The sequence below is a fragment of the Salmo salar genome, chromosome 06, assembly GCF_965601325.2.
Source record: "Salmo salar chromosome 06, fSalSal1, whole genome shotgun sequence".
Classification (NCBI taxonomy): Eukaryota; Metazoa; Chordata; class Actinopteri; order Salmoniformes; family Salmonidae; genus Salmo; species Salmo salar.
In genome coordinates this window covers 490,001-512,500 of record NC_138296.1, presented here as the reverse complement: position 1 = coordinate 512,500, position 22,500 = coordinate 490,001, and the positions used below count along the sequence as shown (strand labels likewise).

Below are 22,500 nucleotides of genomic sequence, written 5' to 3'. Positions count from 1 at the left end.
GGTCAGACCTGCGGGCTGTCGACTCGCGCTCCGATCGTCCTTTAAAGCAGAACGTCACGAGAGTATGTGGTGGGGGGGGTAAACTACAAAATTATCAACAATGGAGAGAATAGCAGACGCCGAATTAACCCTGTAACCACGTGGGATTAACGCTGTAACCACGTGGAATTAACCCTGTAACCATGGGGAATTAACCCTGTAACCACGTGGGATTAACGCTGTAACCACGTGGAATTAACCCTGTAACCACGTGGGATTAACCCTGTAACCACGTGGGATTAATGCTGTAACCACGTGGGATTAATGCTGTAACCACGTGGAATTAGCCCTGTAACCGTGGGGAATTAACCCTGTAACCACGTGGAATTAACCCTGTAACCATGGGGAATTAACCCTGTAACCACGTGGAATTAACCCTGTAACCATGGGGAATTAACCCTGTAACCACGCGGAATTAACCCTGTAACCACGTGGGATTAACCCTGTAACCACGTGGGATTAACCCTGTAACCACACGGAATTAACCCTGTAACCATGGGGAATTAACCCTGTAACCACGTGGAATTAACCCTGTAACCATGGGGAATTAACCCTGTAACCACGTGGGATTAACGCTGTAACCACGTGGAATTAACCCTGTAACCACGCAGAATTAACCCTGTAACCACGTGGGATTAACGCTGTAACCACGCGGAATTAACCCTGTAACCACGCGAAATTAACCCTGTAACCACGCGGAATTAACCCTGTAACCACGTGGGATTAACCCTGTAACCACTCAGAATTAACCCTAGCCCCCAGACCCCCAGATCCCCAGACCCCCCAGATCCCCAGGCCCCCCAGATCCCCCAGGTCCCCAGACCCCCAGGCCCCCCAGATCCCCCCAGGTCCCCAGACCCCCCAGGTCCCCAGACCCCCAGGCCCCCAAACCCCCCAGGTCCCCAGACCCCCAGGCCCCCCAGATCCCCCCAGACCTCCCCAGACCCCCAGACCCCCGATCTAAACCAAGGAATATTGTTTTAATTCATTGTGATGGACTGTAAATCTTCCAGACTGTGTGTTTTTAAGATGACATTTCAAACTGCATAGTTGACATTTATTCCCATGGGCTGGGTTAACAAGTATTTGTACAGTTGTGACTTGACACTAAATCCATCTGTCATTTTTGATTAACTGTCATTCATATCAACTCATTATCGACATAATTGCCCTGCGGGTTAAAGAGACAACACAGGATAAACACTGATCCCGTCTTTTGTCCCGCGGGGCAGTTATGTGGGTAATGAGAGTAAAAAAAGGGAAATTCTGGATCACGTGATAGAGCGGGCGTGTGAGTTCTTGTCACACCTTTCCGGTGAAGCTGGTAACGGGTTGTGTTGTGAGTAGTGTGCTCCCCGGGAGAGAGAGAGAGAGAGAGACGGGGGTGAAAAAGTGCGTGGACAAAACGGACCGGTAACGCGGGGATTAATAATAATAATAATGGTAATGGCGGAACCGGTCAGTTGTAGTCCCGTTGAATCTGTCTGACTTTACCGGGAATAGTTCCAAGCCTACCCGGTAACTTTTCATTCCAGAGAGAGTTGGGAAGATATTTCTGATTATTGTAGAATAATGTTGTTTATTTAACTAGTGCTCCGTTTTTTAAAAACATTTATTTATTTTTCCGGTTACTGTTCGGTGGGTCTCAAACCATGGCGTTATCACAAATCCAATGTTTGGATGAGAATAACGTGAATCTCCGGACGAATGAATCTAAACCGGATTTTTTTTATTCCGAGGAACAACGTTTAGCGCTCGAGATTCTCCTCCGGGATGGAAGCGATGCTTTTAATAAATTCCTCCACGCGAACAATCTCCGGTGTTTCCTTTCGGACCAAGAGGTGGACCGTTTGACCCGGTCAGTAGAGGAAGTATGCGACCCGGAATCAGAACTCAGTCGGGTCGTTGACTCAGACAGTGATGAACTCCCGGTGTCTCTTCAATACTGGCCGGAGCTTTCTGACTGCTCGCTCCCGCGGCTGGACCTCGGATGGCCGGACTGCGCGTCCTACAGAGGAGTGACTCGCGTCACTGTGTACGCGCAGCCGCCACTGGACGGTTACGCACACATCAAAGAGATGGTTAGGAAAACCATCGCGCAGGCGCAGAAGGTAAAGCGAGTTTTTTTTTTTTTTTTATATAATTATTATGACGGTTATATATCGTATGAAACATGAATACTCTCTGTCTGTCTGTCTGTCTGTCTGTCTGTCTGTCTGTCTGTCTGTCTGTCTGTCTGTCTGTCTGTCTGTCTGTCTGTCTGTCTGTCTGTCTGTCTGTGTGTATAGGCTGTTCCCATTCTCCAGGGTCATAGTACAGAACAGTATATTCCAGCATATACTGGTGCGGTACAAGACAAAGTACACACAGATTAAAGATACCAGATGACCTCATTGTTATGCTGCTGACTGCAAATCAATAGACACTGTGGGTTCAACCAACTATACATTATAACCAGCTACAGAGGAGGGAACTTTCACTAGGTCGTTACCCCCCCCCCCCCCCCACACATTATAACCAGCTACAGAGGAGGGAACTTTCACTAGGTCGTGACCCCCCCTACATTATAACCAGCTACAGAGGAGGGAACTTTCACTAGGTCGTGACCCCCCCCTACATTATAACCAGCTACAGAGGAGGGCCCATAGCTTTAACCGCTAGGCTACCTGCTGGTTACTGGCCCAAAGATCTAACCGGTAGACTACCTGCTAGTTACTGGCCCAAAGATCTAACCAGTAGACTACCTGCTGGTTACTGGCCCAAAGATCTAACCGGTAGACTACCTGCTAGTTACTGGCCCAAAGCTCCAACCGGTACCTACCGCCCTATCATGCATTCTAACATGTGTCTTGACCTGTGTGTGTGTGTGTGTGTGTGTGTGTGTGTGTGTGTGTGTGTGTGTGTGTGTGTGTGTGTGTGTGTGTGTGTGTGTGTGTGTGTGTGTGTGTGTGTGTGTGTGTGTGTGTGTAGGTGATTGCGGTGGTGATGGACCAGTTTACGGATGTAGATATCTTCAGAGACCTTCTGGAGGCGTGCTTTAAAAGGAAAGTGTCTGTCTACATCCTGTTGGAAAGAGCAGCGTTACCTCACTTCCTGTCTATGGCTGAGAGGGCTGCCATGCATCCCGGGCACCTGAAGGTAACACATTGGTGCTTGGGGGATTTTACACCACAGAGTGTTAATGTGCCGCAGTAGTTCTGGTGCTTGGGGGTTTTTACACCACAGAGTGTTAATGACCAGTTTAATTCTGGTGCTTGGTGGGTTTTTACACCACAGAGTGTTAATCAGCAGTTTAGTTCTGGTGCTTGGGGTTTTTTACACCACAGAGTGTTAATGAGCAGCAGTAGTTCTGATGCTTGGGGTTTTTTACACCACAGAGTGTTAATGACCAGTTTAATTCTGGTGCTTGGTGGGTTTTTACACCACAGAGTGTTAATGAGCAGTTTAGTTCTGTGCTTGGGGGTTTTTTACACCACAGAGTGTTAATGACCAGTTTAATTCTGGTGCTTGGTGGGTTTTTACACCACAGAGTGTTAATCAGCAGTTTAGTTCTGATGCTTGGGGGTTTTTACACCACAGAGTGTTAATGAGCCGCAGTAGTTCTGATGCTTGGGGGTTTTTACACCACAGAGTGTTAATGACCAGTTTAATTCTGGTGCTTGGGGGGTTTTTACACCACAGAGTGTTAATGAGCAGTTTAGTTCTGGTCCTTGAGGGTTTTTACACCACAGAGTGTTAATGAGCCGCAGTAGTTCTGGTCCTTGAGGGTTTTTACACCACAGAGTGTTAATGAGCCGCAGTAGTTCTGGTCCTTGGTGGGTTTTTACACCACAGAGTGTTAATGAGCAGTTTAGTTCTGGTGCTTGGGAGATTTTTACACCACAGAGTGTTAATGAGCCGCAGTAGTTCTGGTGCTTGGGAGGTTTTTACACCACAGAGTGTTAATGAGCAGTTTAGTTCTGGTCCTTGAGGGTTTTTACACCACAGAGTGTTAATGAGCCGCAGTAGTTCTGGTCCTTGGTGGGTTTTTACACCACAGAGAGTTAATGACCAGTTTATTTCTGGTGCTTGGTGGGTTTTTACACCACAGAGTGTTAATGACCAGTTTAATTCTGGTGCTTGGTGGGTTTTTACACCACAGAGTGTTAATGACCAGTTTAATTCTGGTGCTTGGTGGGTTTTTACACCACAGAGTGTTAATGACCAGTTTAGTTCTGGTCCTTGAGGGTTTTTACACCACAGAGTGTTAATGAGCCGCAGTAGTTCTGGTCCTTGGTGGGTTTTTACACCACAGAGTGTTAATGAGCCGCAGTAGTTCTGGTGCTTGGGAGGTTTTTACACCACAGAGTGTTAATGAGCAGTTTAGTTCTGGTCCTTGAGGGTTTTTACACCACAGAGTGTTAATGAGCCGCAGTAGTTCTGGTCCTTGGTGGGTTTTTACACCACAGAGAGTTAATGACCAGTTTATTTCTGGTGCTTGGTGGGTTGTTACACCACCGACTGTTAATGAGCCGCAGTAGTTCTGGTCCTTGGTGGGTTTTTACACCACAGAGTGTTAATGAGCCGCAGTAGTTCTGGTCCTTGGTGGGTTTTTACACCACAGAGTGTTAATGAGCAGTTTAGTTCTGGTGCTTGGGAGGTTTTTACACCACAGAGTGTTAATGAGCCGCAGTAGTTCTGGTCCTTGGTGGGTTTTTACACCACAGAGTGTTAATGAGCAGTTTAGTTCTGGTGCTTGGGAGGTTTTTACACCACAGAGTGTTAATGAGCCGCAGTAGTTCTGGTCCTTGGTGGGTTTTTACACCACAGAGTGTTAATGAGCAGTTTAGTTCTGGTGCTTGGGAGGTTTTTACACCACAGAGTGTTAATGAGCCGCAGTAGTTCTGGGTCCTCTTTCCCAAAAGCGTTTTTTAAAGGAAAAGTAGGAGCTCACTAGAGGAAAGTTTATTGTTCTACTGTAGGCCGACATCTGCCTCTTAACTGATGGCCCGAATCAGCTCTTCAACCACAGCCAGGATAACACAGTCGTCTATAATGGGTTTTCACACCTGTCCTGGTGTGCCAATGGATAGGCTAACGGGTAGCCTACAGAATGCAGCCTATTGGAATAGAATCAAATGACAGAGGGGGCCTATTGCAAACATCGATGGCACTAGACAATCGCCAGCCGCTGTCTCGTTAACTCATCAATATGCAGCTAAATTCCCCCCCCCCCACACACAGCTGATGTCTCGTACTCAGACTGGTTGAGCAGCACCGACCGAGGTCACAGACTGGTTGAGCAGCACCGACCGAGGTCACAGACTGGTTGAGCAGCACCGACCGAGGTCACAGGCTGGTTGAGCAGCACCGACCGAGGTCACAGGCTGGTTGAGCAGCACCGACCGAGGTCACAGGCTGGTTGAGCAGCACCGACCGAGGTCACAGGCTGGTTGAGCAGCACCGACCGAGGTCACAGGCTGGTTGAGCAGCACCGACCGAGGTCACAGGCTGGTTGAGCAGCACCGACCGAGGTCACAGGCTGGTTGAGCAGCACCGACCGAGGTCACAGGCTGGTTGAGCAGCACCGACCGAGGTCACAGACTGGTTGAGCAGCACCGACCGAGGTCACAGACTGGTTGAGCAGCACCGACCGAGGTCACAGGCTGGTTGAGCAGCACCGACCGAGGTCACAGACTGGTTGAGCAGCACCGACCGAGGTCACAGACTGGTTGAGCAGCACCGACCGAGGTCACAGACTGGTTGAGCAGCACCGACCGAGGTCACAGACTGGTTGAGCAGCACCGACCGAGGTCACAGGCTGGTTGAGCAGCACCGACCGAGGTCACAGGCTGGTTGAGCAGCACCGACCGAGGTCACAGGCTGGTTGAGCAGCACCGACCGAGGTCACAGGCTGGTTGAGCAGCACCGACCGAGGTCACAGGCTGGTTGAGCAGCACCGACCGAGGTCACAGGCTGGTTGAGCAGCACCGACCGAGGTCACAGGCTGGTTGAGCAGCACCGACCGAGGTCACAGGCTGGTTGAGCAGCACCGACCGAGGTCACAGGCTGGTTGAGCAGCACCGACCGAGGTCACAGGCTGGTTGAGCAGCACCGACCGAGGTCACAGGCTGGTTGAGCAGCACCGACCGAGGTCACAGGCTGGTTGAGCAGCACCGACCGAGGTCACAGACTGGTTGAGCAGCACCGACCGAGGTCACAGGCTGGTTGAGCAGCACCGACCGAGGTCACAGGCTGGTTGAGCAGCACCGACTGAGGTCACAGACTGGTTGAGCAGCACCGACCGAGGTCACAGAACTGGTTGAGCAGCACCGACCGAGGTCACAGACTGGTTGAACAGCACCGACCGAGGTCACAGACTGGTTGAGCAGCACCGACCGAGGTCACAGGCTGGTTGAGCAGCACCGACCGAGGTCACAGACTGGTTGAGCAGCACCGACCGAGGTCACAGACTGGTTGAGCAGCACCGACCGAGGTCACAGGCTGGTTGAGCAGCACCGACAGGCTGTTATTCCAGGAAGAGGTGAAAGCAGAACCGTCTGACGAGGAACGTAATTCAGCTAAACTATTAAAAGTGGAATAAATGTTGTACTTTTGGAACCAATGGACAACACCCTTCCAGTCACAGTAGGAGACTGTAGGAAATACTGTAGCGTCACTATAGCAACCCAACTCCCATTTGTTACCACTGTCATGTGTCCAAGGGGTTTTCAAACTGTTTTGACCTACGACGGGAGACAGACAGACAGACAGACAGACAGACAGACAGACAGGCAGGCAGGCAGGCAGACAGACAGACAGACAGACAGACAACAGACAGACAGACAGACAGACAGACAGACAGACAGACAGACAGACAGACAGACAGACAGACAGACAGACAGACAGACAGACAGGGAGAGAGAGAGAGAGAGAGAGAGAGAGAGAGAGAACAGAGGGAGGGAGAGGGGGAGAGAGAGAGAGAGAAGAGAGAGAGGGGAGAGAGAGAAGAGAGAGAGAGAGAGAGACAGAGAGAGAGAGAGTATTTTATAGAGCCCCAGTGTTGTGGCTGTGTGCTACTTTCCATATGTTATCTGGCAGTTAAACAGGCTTCACCAGGTCACACCCACAGAACAGACAACAGACACGTCTACCTGTCGAACCACTTACTGTACACACCAGTCGTTATGTCCTGCTGTCCACTGTCCACTCAACACACCCGTCATTATGTCCTGCTGTCCACTGTCCTCTCAACACACCCGTCATTATGTCCTGCTGTCCACTGTCCTCTCAACACACCCGTCATTATGTCCTGCTGTCCACTGTCCTCTCAACACACCCATCATTATGTCCTGCCTGCTGTCCACTGTCCTCTCAACACATCCATCATTATGTCCTGCTGTCCACTGTCCTCTCAACACACCCATCATTATGTCCTGCTGTCCACTGTCCACTCAACACACCCGTCATTATGTTCTGCTGTCCACTGTCCTCTCAACACATCCATCATTATGTCCTGCTGTCCACTGTCCTCTCAACACATCCATCATTATGTCCTGCTGTCCACTGTCCTCTCAACACACCCGCCATTATGTCCTGCTGTCCACTGTCCTCTCAACACACCCGTCATTATGTCCTGCTGTCCACTGTCCTCTCAACACACCCATCATTATGTCCTGCTGTCCACTGTCCTCTCAACACACCAGTCATTATGTCCCGCTGTCCACTGTCCTCTCAACACACCCGTCATTATGTCCCGCTGTCCACTGTCCTCTCAACACACTCGTCATTATGTCCTGCTGTCCACTGTCCTCTCAACACACCCGTCATTATGTCCTGCTGTCCACTGTCCACTCAACACACCCGTCATTATGTCCCTGCTGTCCACTGTCCTCTCAACACACCCGTCATTATGTCCTGCTGTCCACTGTCCTCTCAACACACCCGTCATTATGTCCTGCTGTCCACTGTCCTCTCAACACACCCGTCATTATGTCCCGCTGTCCACTGTCCTCTCAACACACCCGTCATTATGTCCTGCTGTCCACTGTCCTCTCAACACACCAGTCATTATGTCCTGCTGTCCACTGTCCTCTCAACACACCCGTCATTATGTCTCGCTGTCCACTGTCCTCTCAACACACCAGTCATTATGTCCTGCTGTCCACTGTCCTCTCAACACCCCTCTGTCCTGCTGTCCACTGTCCTCTCAACACCCCTCTGTCCTGCTGTCCACTGTCCTCTCAACACCCCTCTGTCCTGCTGTCCACTGTCCTCTCAACACCCCTCTGTCCTGCTGTCCACTGTCCTCTCAACACCCCTCTGTCCTGCAGAGCCTGCGTGTGGGTGTGACAGGAGGAGCAGAGTTCCTCAGTAGGTCGTGTTCCAGGGTGAGAGGACGTCTGGGTCACAGGTTCCTGTTGGTAGATGGAGACAAGGCTGTTTCTGGATCGTACAGGTACCCTAACCTCTGACCCCTAACCTCTGACCCCTAACCCTCTGACCCCTAACCTCTGACCCCTAACCATCTGACCCCTAACCCTCTGACCCCTAACCATCTGACCCCTAACCTCTGACCCCTAACCCTCTGACCCTCTGACCCCTAACCCTCTGACCCCTAACCTCTGACCCCTAACCCTCTGACCCCTAACCCTCTGACCCCTAACCTCTGACCCCTAACCCTCTGACCCCTAACCCTCTGACCCCTAACCCTCTGACCCCTAACCTCTGACCTCTGACCCCTAATTTTGGACACATTAATAATGGTTACAGGGTTAATTCTCCGTGGATACAGGGTTAATTCCGCGTGGTTACAGGGTTAATTCCGCATGGTTACAGGGTTAATTCCGTGTGGTTACAGGGTTAATTCCGCATGGTTACAGGGTTAATTCCTCGTGGTTACAGGGTTAATTCCGCATGGTTACAGGGTTAATTCTCCGTGGTTACGGGGTTAATTCCGCGTGGTTACAGGGTTAATTCCGCGTGGTTACAGGGTTAATTCCGCATGGTTATAGGGTTAATTCCGCATGGTTACAGGGTTAATTCCGCGTGGTTACAGGGTTAATTCCGCGTGGTTACAGGGTTAATTCCGCGTGGTTACAGGGTTAATTCCACGTGGTTACAGGGTTAATTCCGCGTGGTTACAGGCTTCATTCCACGTGGTTACAGGGTTAATTCCACATGGTTACAGGGTTAATTCCACGTGGTTACAGGGTTAATTCCGCGTGGTTACAGGGTTAATTCCACGTGGTTACAGGGTTAATTCCGCGTGGTTACAGGGTTAATTCCGCATGGTTACAGGGTTAATTCCGCGTGGTTACAGGGTTAATTCCGCGTGGTTACAGGGTTAATTCCACGTGGTTACAGGGTTAATTCCCTGTGGTTACAGGGTTAATTCCGCGTGGTTACAGGGTTAATTCCGCGTGGTTACAGGGTTAATTCCACATGGTTACAGGGTTAATTCTGCATGGTTACAGGGTTAATTCCACATGGTTACAGGGTTAATTCCCTCTGGTTACAGGGTTAATTCCTCATGGTTACAGGGTTAATTCCGCGTGGTTACAGGGTTAATTCCGCATGGTTACAGGGTTAATTCTGTGTGGTTACAGGGTTAATTCTCTGTGTTTACGGGGTTAATTCCGCGTGGTTACAGGATTAATACAGGCATCGGTCTGAGCATCACTAGTTCAGTGCCATTTCATTTTTTTTGTTGTGATCGCCGAGGAAGGCTCTTTGTAGTGACGACCCCTAACCTCTGACCCCTGTCTGTATCGTGTGCTCCTTCCCTTCCAGTTTCACCTGGACGGCGTCTCGTTTGGACAGACACCTGGTCACCTTGGTAACGGGCCAGGCGGTTGACTCCTTTGACCAGCTGTTCCGTGACCTCTACCTGACCTCCAGCGGGGTCGACCTCCGCGGGGTCACCATGGAGACGGAGCCGGAGCCGGAGCCCCTCCCCAAGGCCAGCCCTGTCGCTTCTCTCTCCGCAGCTAACGCCAGGAAGCTGTTCAGCCCTAAATACGCCCTGGTGATCGGCGACGCTAACGCTAACGCTAGCGGCGCCAGCCCCGTCTCCTCCGGAAAGAACTCCAACTCCCAGAACCCCTTGAAAACAAAGGTACCAGAATGCATTGCTCCCCCTACTTTACCATAATGTACCGTGCTCGTTAATAAAACACCTGTAGATTTGTTTATCTATATTCTTTTAAAAAGTTTCCTCAATATTATAATCATTCATTTCAATCAATCTAGGGGCGTGTCCCGGAGCCAGTGGAAGCCGCGCCCCTCCACCCGGGATTAGCCTGTCTGGAGAAAGCGTACCTGATTCCGTACCTGCCCACCTGGCCCGAACCCGACCCCCCCAGAGACGTCATCGGGTTCATTAACGTGCGGGACGCGTCGCGGCCGACCCAGGTGCACCTGCAACGCTCCGAGAGGTTCGAGACGAGCCAGGCGATACGCTTCAGCAGTCCCTTTGCCCTGCCCAATGAGGAGCCACTTCCTGACAGGGCTGTGCCTAGACCTACCCCTACCCTTAACTCTACCCCTAATCCTAACTCTACCCTTAACTCTACCCCTATCCCTAACTCTACCCTTAACTCTACCCCTACCCCTAACTCTACCCTTAACTCTACCCCTACCCCTAAATCTACCCCTACCCTTAACTCTACACCTACCCCTAAATCTACCCCTATCCCTAACTCTATCCCTACCCCTAACTCTACCCCTACCCCTACCCTTAGCTCTACCCCTACCCTTAACTCTACCCCTACCCCTAACTCTATCCCTACCCCTAACTCTACCCCTACCCCTAACTCTACCCCTACCCCTACTCTTAGCTCTACCCCTACCCTTAACTCTACCCCTACCCTTAAGTCTACCCCTACCCTTAACTCTACCCCTACCCTTAAGTCTACCCCTACCCCTAAATCTACCCCTAAATCTACCCCTAACTGTACCCCTAACTCCATTCCCTACCCCACCTCCCCCACTCTCCCCAGTCCCGTATGCCCCTCCCTTACCTTCACCCCAGTCCCTAAACCCCGGACGGTGCAGTTGGTCATGAGGAGCGGGAGTGGTCAGGACCTATGTGGAGTCAGAGTGGTCAAGAAGACAGACAGTCTGGAGCTAACTGGACCAAAAACAGACTGTCTGAATGGAACTGGACTGTGGCTAGACTGCGAGACCGCACTGCGAACTCAGAGTGACTGCGAGACCGCACTGCGAACTCAGAGTGACTGTGAGACCGCACTGCGAACTCAGAGTGACTGTGAGACCGCACTGCGAACACAGAGTGACTGCGAGACCGCACTGCGAACTCAGAGTGACTGTGAGACCGCACTGCGAACACAGAGTGACTGTGAGACCGCACTGCGAACACAGAGTGACTGTGAGACCGCACTGCGAACACAGAGTGACTGCGAGACCGCACTGCGAACACAGAGTGACTGTGAGACCGCAGTAGTACCCCAGAGTGACTGCGAGACCGCACTGCGAACTCAGAGTGACTGTGAGACCGCACTGCGAACACAGAGTGACTGCGAGACCGCACTGCGAACACAGAGTGACTGTGAGACCGCACTGCGAACACAGAGTGACTGTGAGACCGCAGTAGTACCCCAGAGTGACTGCGAGACCGCAGTAGTACCCCAGAGTGACTGCGAGACCGCAGTAGTACCCCAGAGTGACTGCGAGGCCGCAGTAGTACCCCAGAGTGACTGCGAGGCCGCAGTAGTACCCCAGAGTGACTGCGAAACCGCAGTGCAACCCCAGAGTGACTGCGAGACCGCACTGCGAACACAGAGTGACTGTGAGACCGCACTGCGACCCCAGAGTGACTGTGAGACCGCACTGCGAACACAGAGTGACTGTGAGACCGCACTGCGAACACAGAGTGACTGTGAGACCGCACTGCGAACACAGAGTGACTGTGAGACCGCACTGCGAACACAGAGTGACTGTGAGACCGCAGTAGTACCCCAGAGTGACTGCGAGACCGCAGTAGTACCCCAGAGTGACTGCGAGACCGCAGTAGTACCCCAGAGTGACTGCGAGGCCGCAGTAGTACCCCAGAGTGACTGCGAAACCGCAGTGCAACCCCAGAGTGACTGCGAGACTGCAGTGCAACCCCAGAGTGACTGCGAGACCGCAGTGCAACCCCAGAGGGACTGTGAGACCGCAAAAGGACTGTGTCAGCACACACGCACGCCTGACCTCCGTACACACAGACACGACCTGCTCACACACGCTCCCGGCGTGTCGTCCCCGTCCTGTGAATCTAACATGTCGACGGCATCGGAGGAATATTATGAGTGTGACTCTGAGTCTGTCTGTGATCTACTGGCCAACGAGCTACACTGGAGACCTGAGGGGGAAGAGACCCCACGCCCTACACAGAATACACACCCTACTGTAGATACTACACATAGTATAGATACTAAACATACTGCAGTTAGCATGGAGAAAGAAGAGGCTAATAATCAGCTAGCACAGCAGGCTATCAGTCAGCTAGCACAACAGGCTAACACGCAGCTAGCACAACAGGCTAACAGTCAGCTAGCACAGCAGGCTAACAGTCAGCTAGCACAACAGGCTAACAGTCAGCTAGCACAACAGGCTAACACTCAACTAGCACAACAGGCTAACACTCAACTAGCACAACAGGCTAACACTCAGCTAGCACAACAGGCTAACACTCAACTAGCACAACGGGCTAACACTCAACTAGCACAACAGGCTAACACTCAACTAGCACAAGAGAAACAGTAGTATGCTAACGATTTGCTAACACAGGAACTACAACAATGTGACAGCCAGTAAACAGTTGAGGGCACAAGGGGAGGGACCGGCGATTCAGTCATCTCACTGATAACCTCTGACCTCTGAGACGAACCACCATAGTGACACTACGGAGAGAGGAGGCCAGCATTGACCTTATGCAATAGTATAGCTTCCGTCCCTCTTCTCGCCCCCAACCTGGGCTTGAACCAGGGACCCTCTGCGCACATCAAGAACTGACACCCCTCGAAGCATCGTTACCCATCGTGCCACAAAAGCCGCGGCCCTTGCAGAGCAAAGGGGGAACGACTACTTAAGGTCGCAGAGCGAGTGACGTCACCAATTGAAACGATACTAGCGCGCACCACCGCTAACTAGCTAGCCATTTCACATCGGTTACACTTACACAGGCTAGCGATGAGCCTATACTCACTAACACTGACCGTACACTGGTACAGGCTAGCGATGACTCTATACTAGCTAGTGATGACTCTAAAGTGGACACACAGCTGGAAAGACTTCTGGAGACATGAGATACCTCACCCACAATCCCAACCCCACCACACGCCTCGCCGTCCCCCAGGTCCACACCCAGAGAGACAGAGTTACAGTCCTACACACTGAAAGAGACAGACCAGAGGAACATACAGGACAGACAAACAGACAGGACACAGGACAGACCAACAGACAGGACAGACCAACAGACAGGACACAGGACAGACCAACAGACAGGACACCGGACAGACCAACAGACAGGACAGACCAACAGACAAACAGACAGGACAGACCAACAGACAGGACAGACCAACAGACAGGACAGACCAACAGACAGGACAGACCAACAGACAGGACAGACCAACAGACAGGACACAGGACAGACCAACAGACAGGACAGACCAACAGACAGGACAGACCAACAGACAGGACAGACCAACAGACAGGACACAGGACAGACCAACAGACAGGACACAGGACAGACCAACAGACAGGACAGACCAACAGACAAACAGACAGGACAGACCAACAGACAGGACAGACCAACAGACAGGACAGACCAACAGACAGGACACAGGACAGACCAACAGACAGGACAGACCAACAGACAGGACAGACCAACAGACAGACCAACAGACAGAACACAGGACAGACCAACAGACAGGACACAGGACAGACCAACAGACAGGACACCGGACAGACCAACAGACAGGACAGACCAGTAGACAGGACACAGGACAGACCAACAGACAGGACAGACCAACAGACAGGACAGACCAACAGACAGGACAGACCAGTAGACAGGACACCGGACAGACCAACAGACAGGACAGACCAACAGACAGGACAGACCAACAGACCAACAGACAGGGCAGACCAACAGACAGGACAGACCAACAGACAAACAGACAGGACAGACCAACAGACAAACAGACAGGACAGACCAACAGACAGACCAACAGACAAACAGACAGGACAGACCAACAGACAGACCAACAGACAAACAGACAGGACAGACCAACAGACAGACCAACAGACAGGACAGACCAACAGACAAACAGACAGGACAGACCAACAGACAAACAGACAGGACAGACCAACAGACAGGACAGACCAACAGACAGGACAGACCAACAGACAGGACAGACCAACAGACAAACAGACAGGACAGACCAACAGACAGGACAGACCAACAGACAGGACAGACCAACAGACAGGACAGACCAACAGACAGGACAGACCAACAGACAAACAGATAGGACAGAGGATAGACCAACAGACAGGACACAGGGAGACAACAAGGGCGCCAGGCTCGGACCACAAATCTCTAACCTCTAACCTCTAACCTCTGAACTCTGACCGGGAACATTTTTTTTGTGACCTGTGAGGTCATCAAATGCCTGACCATCTGGATTTAGCACACAGAACTCTGGGAAAAACAGCTGCTTCTCACACACACACGCCACTCAGTGTCACACACACACACACACACACACACACACACACACACACACACACACACACACACACACACACACACACACACACACACACACACACACACACACACACACACACACACACCACACACGTAAAGTTTGTTTGGTATCGGACCTGGCAGAGAGGAGAGAGACTGTTGTGTTTCCTGTGGTAAAAATACAGACAGCATTAAGACTAATTGTCCATGCCCCGGTCCGTTCCCCGGTCCGTTCCCCGCCCGTTCCCGGTCCTTTCCCCGGTCCGTTCCCCGCCCGTTCCCGGTCCGTTCCCGGTCCGTTTCCCCGGTCCGTTCCCCGGTCCGTTCCCCGGTCCGTTCCCCGGTCCGTTCCCCGGTCCGTTCCCCGTCCTCACGGACACCTTTGAAAGGGAGTTTGGAAGGACGGTTATGCAGAACTCTTGTGCGGGACCGTTGGATTGAAGCGGGGGGGGAAAAAAAGGTGTAAATGAGGCTTTGCCAGGAGAATGGTGTGTTTTTCTACAAGGGTTATGAATGTAGTGATGTTGAAATGTACAAACTGTGGAGAGATTAGAGCTTTTTGTACAGTTTCTCTTGTTTTGTCTCTGGTTATCTGACGGGATTTTAAAACAAAAGCCTGTGTGTTTAATTTAAATAGGAAGGAGCTATAGGTACTGTCCTCTCCTGTGGCTGTTCAAAACACACACACACACACACACACACACACACACACACACACACACACACACACACACACACACTGCTAACCTACATACAGACAGAAAGACCCCTGAGTTGCACACTCAGTTGAATTAAATGCATTCCAGGTGACTACCTCATGAAGCTGGTTGAGAGAATGCCAAGAGTGTGCAAAAGCCGTCATCATCATGGCAAAGGGTGGCTACTTTGAAGAATCTCAATTATTAAATATATTTTAATTTGTTTAACACTTTTTTTTTTGGTTTACTAAATGATTCCATATTGTTTTATTTCATAGTTTTGATGTCTTCACTATTATTCTACAATGTAGAAAATAGTAAATAAATAAAGGAAAAACCTTCTGTATAATGTAGTTCTGGTCGTAATGTTAATGAGAGAAATGTTTGGACAAAGACAGGACGCTTAACAATGACCCACACACACAGTGGTATTTCCTCTGCTGTACAGCCACCTGCATTTAGAACTCACAGGAAACGAGAGCCAGAGAGTACCCACAAACCCTTTCCTGAGAGAGAGAGAGAGATATACACTACATAACCTATATACACTACATGACCTGTATACACTACATAACCTATATACACTACATAACCTATATACACTACATGACCTATATACACTACATAACCTATATACACTACATAACCTATATACACTACATAACCTATATACACTACATAACCTATATACACTACATGACCTATATACACTACATGACCTATATACACTACATAACCTATATACACTACATAACCTATATACACTACATAACCTATATACACTACATGACCTGTATACACTACATAACCTATATATATACTACATAACCTATATACACTACATGACCTGTATACACTACATAACCTATATACACTACATGACCTATATAGACTACATAACCTATATACACTACATGACCTGTATACACTACATAACCTATATACACTACATAACCTATATACACTACATAACCTATATACACTACATGACCTGTATACACTACATAACCTATATACACTACATAACCTATATACACTACATGACCTATATACACTACATAACCTATATACACTACATGACCTGTATACACTACATAACCTATATACACTACATAACCTATATACACTACATAACCTATATACACTACATGACCTGTATACACTACATAACCTATATACACTACATGACCTATATACACTACATAACCTATATACACTACATGACCTGTATACACTACATAACCTATATACACTACATAACCTATATACACTACATAACCTATATACACTACATGACCTGTATACACTACATAACCTATATACACTACATAACCTATATACACTACATAACCTATATACACTACATAACCTTAACCTATATACACTACATAACCTTAACCTATATACACTCCATAACCTGTATCCACTACATAACCTGTATCCACTACATAACCTGTATCCACTACATAACCTACATACACTACATAACCTGTATCCACTACATAACCTGTATCCACTACATAACCTATATACACTACATAACCTATATACACTACATGACCTGTATCCACTACATAAACTACATACACTACATAACCTGTATCCACTACATAACCTGTATCCACTACATAACCTATATACACTACATAACCTGTATCCACTACATAACCTGTATCCACTACATAACCTATATACACTACATAACCTATATACACTACATAACCTATATACACTACATGACCTATATACACTACATGACCTATATACACTACATAACCTATATACACTACATAACCTATATACACTACATAACCTATATACAGTACATAACCTATATACACTACATGACCTGTATACACTACATAACCTATATACACTACATAACCTATATACACTACATGACCTGTATACACTACATAACCTATATACACTACATGACCTATATAGACTACATAACCTATATACACTACATGACCTGTATACACTACATAACCTATATACACTACATAACCTATATACACTACATAACCTATATACACTACATGACCTGTATACACTACATAACCTATATACACTACATAACCTATATACACTACATGACCTATATACACTACATAACCTATATACACTACATGACCTGTATACACTACATAACCTATATACACTACATAACCTATATACACTACATGACCTGTATACACTACATAACCTATATACACTACATGACCTATATACACTACATAACCTATATACACTACATGACCTGTATACACTACATAACCTATATACACTACATAACCTATATACACTACATAACCTATATACACTACATGACCTGTATACACTACATAACCTATATACACTACATAACCTATATACACTACATAACCTATATACACTACATAACCTTAACCTATATACACTACATAACCTTAACCTATATACACTCCATAACCTGTATCCACTACATAACCTGTATCCACTACATAACCTGTATCCACTACATAACCTACATACACTACATAACCTGTATCCACTACATAACCTGTATCCACTACATAACCTATATACACTACATAACCTATATACACTACATGACCTGTATCCACTACATAAACTACATACAGTACATAACCTGTATCCACTACATAACCTGTATCCACTACATAACCTATATACACTACATAACCTGTATCCACTACATAACCTGTATCCACTACATAACCTATATACACTACATAACCTATATACACTACATAACCTATATACACTACATGGCCTGTATCCACTACATCACCTATATACAGTACATAACCTGTATACACTACATAACCTATATACAGTACATAACCTGTATACACTACATAACCTATATACAGTACATAACCTGTATACACTACATATAACCTATTTACACTACATAACCTATATACACTACATAACCTATATACACTACATAACCTGTATACACTACATAACCTATATGCACTACATAACCTATTTACACTACATAACCTGTATACACTACATAACCTGTATACACTACATAACTTATTTACACTACATAACCTATATACACTACATAACCTATTTACACTACATAACCTGTATACACTACATAACCTGTATACACTACATGACCAACAGGATGTGGACACCTGCTCGTCCAACATCTCATTCCAACATCATGGTCATTAATATGGAGTTGGTTCCCCCCTTTGCTGCTATAACAGCCTCCTCTCTTCAGGGAAGTCATTAATATGGAGTTGGTCCCCCCTTTGCTGCTATAACAGCCTCCACTCTTCTGGGAAGTCATTAATATGGAGTTGGTCCCCCCTTTGCTGCTATAACAGCCTCCACTCTTCAGGGAAGGCTTTCCTCTAGATGTTGGAACATTACTGCGGAGACTTGCTTCCATTCAGCCACAAGAGCATTAGTGAGGTCGGGGCACTGATGTTGGACGGTAGGCCCTGGCTCGCAGTCGGCGTTCCAATTCATCCCAAAAGGTGTACAGGCCAGTCAAGTTGCTCCACACCGATATTGACAAACCACTTGGGCCGACAATGTGACTTGTGTTACCATGTCAGGAATGATGTTGACCGGAGATCTGCTGCCACCTGCTGGATATCAGTGGTACTGTGACTCTGTTTAGGCCAGGTACACTAAGGCTGGAGATGAGGTCTGTCCAGGCCAGGTACACTAAGGCTGGAGATGAGGTCTGGCCAGGCCAGGTACACTAAGGCTGGAGATGAGGTCTGTCCAGGCCAGGTACACTAAGGCTGGAGATGAGGTCTGTCTCTGTCCAGGCCAGGTACACTAAGGCTGGAGATGAGGTCTGTCCAGGCCAGGTACACTAAGGCTGGAGATGAGGTCTGTCCAGGCCAGGCCAGGTACACTAAGGCTGGAGATGAGGTCTGTCCAGGCCAGGCCAGGTACACTAAGGCTGGAGATGAGGTCTGTCTCTGTCCAGGCCAGGTACACTAAGGCTGGAGATGAGGTCTGTCCAGACCAGGTACACTAAGGCTGGAGATGAGGTCTGTCCAGACCAGGTACACTAAGGCTGGAGATGAGGTCTGTCCAGGCCAGGTACACTAAGGCTGGAGATGAGGTCTGTCTCTGTCCAGGCCAGGTACACTAAGGCTGGAGATGAGGTCTGTCCAGACCAGGTACACTAAGGCTGGAGATGAGGTCTGTCCAGGCCAGGTACACTAAGGCTGGAGATGAGGTCTGTCCAGGCCAGGTACACTAAGGCTGGAGATGAGGTCTGTCTCTGTCCAGGCCAGGTACACTAAGGCTGGAGATGAGGTCTGTCCAGGCCAGGTACACTAAGGCTGGAGATGAGGTCTGTCCAGGCCAGGCCAGGTACACTAAGGCTGGAGATGAGGTCTGTCCAGGCCAGGTACACTAAGGCTGGAGATGAGGTCTGTCCAGGCCAGGTACACTAAGGCTGGAGATGAGGTCTGTCTCTGTCCAGGCCAGGTACACTAAGGCTGGAGATGAGGTCTGTCCAGACCAGGTACACTAAGGCTGGAGATGAGGTCTGTCCAGGCCAGGTACACTAAGGCTGGAGATGAGGTCTGTCCAGGCCAGGTACACTAAGGCTGGAGATGAGGTCTGTCCAGGCCAGGCACACTAAGGCTGGAGATGAGGTCCAGGCCAGGCCAGGTACACTAAGGCTGGAGATGAGGTCTGTCCAGGCCAGGTACACTAAGGCTGGAGATGAGGTCTGTCCAGGCCAGGTACACTAAGGCTGGAGATGAGGTCTGTCCAGACCAGGTACACTAAGGCTGGAGATGAGGTCTGTCCAGACCAGGTACACTAAGGCTGGAGATGAGGTCTGTCCAGGCCAGGTACACTAAGGCTGGAGATGAGGTCTGTCCAGGCCAGGTACACTAAGGCTGGAGATGAGGTCTGTCCAGACCAGGTACACTAAGGCTGGAGATGAGGTCTGTCCAGGCCAGGTACACTAAGGCTGGAGATGAGGTCTGTCCAGGCCAGGTACACTAAGGCTGGAGATGAGGTCTGTCCAGGCCAGGTACACTAAGGCTGGAGATGAGGTCTGTCTCTGTGGGAAACAGAAGCCTGGTTCTGAGACAAATTGTTACACTAACACAACTTCATAGACCAGTAAGTATGTTATTACAACCTATATGAATAATGTAGAATAACAGAGGAACAATGTTGTTATTTTGATGCACTTGGTAATGAATGAATTATTATGCATATTCACTAAGCACTAATCATGTAAGACTAAACATTGGGGCGGCAGGTAGCCTAGTGGTTAGAGTGGAGGGACGGCAGGTAGCCTAGTGGTTAGAGTGGAGGGACGGCAGGTAGCCTAGTGGTTAGAGTGGAGGGACGGCAGGTAGCCTAGTGGTTAGATGGAGGGGCGGCAGGTAGCCTAGTGGTTAGAGTGGAGGGACGGCAGGTAGTCTAGTGGTTAGAGTGGAGGGGCGGCAGGTAGCCTAGTGGTTAGAGTGGAGGGATGGCAGGTAGCCTAGTGGTTAGAGTGGAGGGACGGCAGGTAGCCTAGTGGTTAGAGTGGAGGGGAGGCAGGTAGCCTAGTGGTTAGAGTGGAGGGACGGCAGGTAGCCTAGTGGTTAGAGTGGAGGGGAGGCAGGTAGCCTAGTGGTTAGAGTGGAGGGACGGCAGGTAGCCTAGTGGTTAGAGTGGAGGGACGGCAGGTAGCCTAGTGGTTAGAGTGGAGGGACGGCAGGTAGCCTAGTGGTTAGAGTGGAGGGGCGGCAGGTAGACTAGTGGTTAGAGTGTTGGACTTGTAAGCATAAAGGTTGCAAGATCAAATCCCCGAGCTGACAAGGTACAAATCTGTCGTTCTGCCCCCTGAACGAGGCAGTTAACCCACTGTTCCCCGGTAGGCCATCATTGAAAATAAGAATTTGTTCTTAACTGACTTGCCTAGTTAAATAAAGGTTAAATAATAAAACCTTCATCACTACATAGACCTTCTATACAGCAATGCAGCTACTGATACATTTAAGAACAGTCATCTAAAAGTTGTGCATCAATGTGAACATTTTGGAAAAAACAATGTCAGAGTAGCAGACAGATAAGGATGTTGCTGTAGGTTCTCATATTGATACGACCCTCCTCCTCCTCCTCCCCCTCCTCTTCCTCTTCCTCCTCCCCTTCCTCCTCCCCCTCCCTCTCCTCCTCCTCCAATCACAACAACACAAGATTACTTTCAATTTCTGTTACTTTTTATTTTTCATTCAGAGCAGAAAATACAATAAATAAAAGAGCTTGTAACATTATTATTGTAACATTATGTTATTATTGTTACATTATTATTGTTACAGTATTATTGTATATTATCAATGTAACATTATTAATGTGACATTATTATTGTAACATTATTATTATTGTAACATTATTATTGTAACAGTATTAGTGTAACATTATTATTGTTACATTATTATTGTAACATTATGTTATTATTGTTACAGTATTATTGAAACATTATTATTGTTACAGAATTATTGTAACATTATTATTGCAACATTATTATTGTAACATTATGTTATTATTGTAACATTATGTTATTATTGTAACATTATGTTATTATTGTAACATTATGTTATTATTGTAACATTATGTTATTATTGTAACATTATGTTATTATCGTTACATTATTATTGTAACATTATGTTATTATTTTAACATTATGTTATTATTGTAACATTATGTTATTATCGTTACATTATTATTGTAACATTATGTTATTATTTTAACATTATTATTGTAACATTATTATTGTGACATTATTATTGTTACATTATTATTTTAACATAATGTTATTATTGTTACATTATTATTGTAACATAATGTTATTATTGTTACATTATTATTGTAACATAATGTTATTATTGTTACATTATTATTGTTACAGTATTATTGTTACATTATTATTGCTACAGTATTATTGTAACATAATGTTATTATCGTTACATTATTATTGTAACATTATGTTATTATTGTAACATTATTATTGTAACATTATTATTGTAACATTATTAT

At 47.8% G+C, this 22,500-nt stretch overlaps 2 protein-coding genes across 4 annotated transcripts in view; one reads left to right on the top strand and one right to left on the bottom strand.

The window, feature by feature from the left end:
* Nucleotides 1-1,236: 1,236 nt before the first annotated feature.
* On the top strand, nt 1,237-13,738 carry LOC106602036 (uncharacterized). Its single transcript, XM_082976204.1, has 5 exons — nt 1,237-2,150; nt 3,010-3,177; nt 8,352-8,476; nt 9,811-10,135; nt 10,270-13,738. The coding sequence occupies exons 1-5, from the start codon at nt 1,692-1,694 to the stop codon at nt 12,784-12,786; spliced, it is 3,594 nt and encodes a 1,197-aa protein (XP_082832330.1). The 5' UTR covers nt 1,237-1,691; the 3' UTR covers nt 12,787-13,738.
* A 7,927-nt stretch (nt 13,739-21,665) lies between these two features.
* The window catches only part of LOC106593728 (phosphoribosyl pyrophosphate synthase-associated protein 2), a 36,980-nt gene continuing 36,145 nt past the window's right edge, over nt 21,666-22,500 (bottom strand). For all 3 annotated transcript variants that reach the window (XM_082976202.1, XM_082976201.1, XM_082976203.1), the window contains exon 11: nt 21,666-22,500. This exon is cut by the window's right edge and continues 1,455 nt beyond it. The gene's annotated coding sequence lies outside the window, so the exon portion shown is untranslated.

What these genes read in the sequence shown, in the direction of transcription:
- LOC106602036 (XM_082976204.1), top strand. Translation starts at nt 1,692, where the DNA reads ATGGCGTTATCACAAATCCAATGTTTGGATGAGAATAACGTGAATCTC. An exon ending in CCATCGCGCAGGCGCAGAAG is followed by an intron (nt 2,151 to 3,009) that starts GTAAAGCGAGTT and finishes GTGTGTGTGTAG; the next exon opens with GTGATTGCGGTGGTGATGGA. An exon ending in AGAACCCCTTGAAAACAAAG is followed by an intron (nt 10,136 to 10,269) that starts GTACCAGAATGC and finishes CAATCAATCTAG; the next exon opens with GGGCGTGTCCCGGAGCCAGT.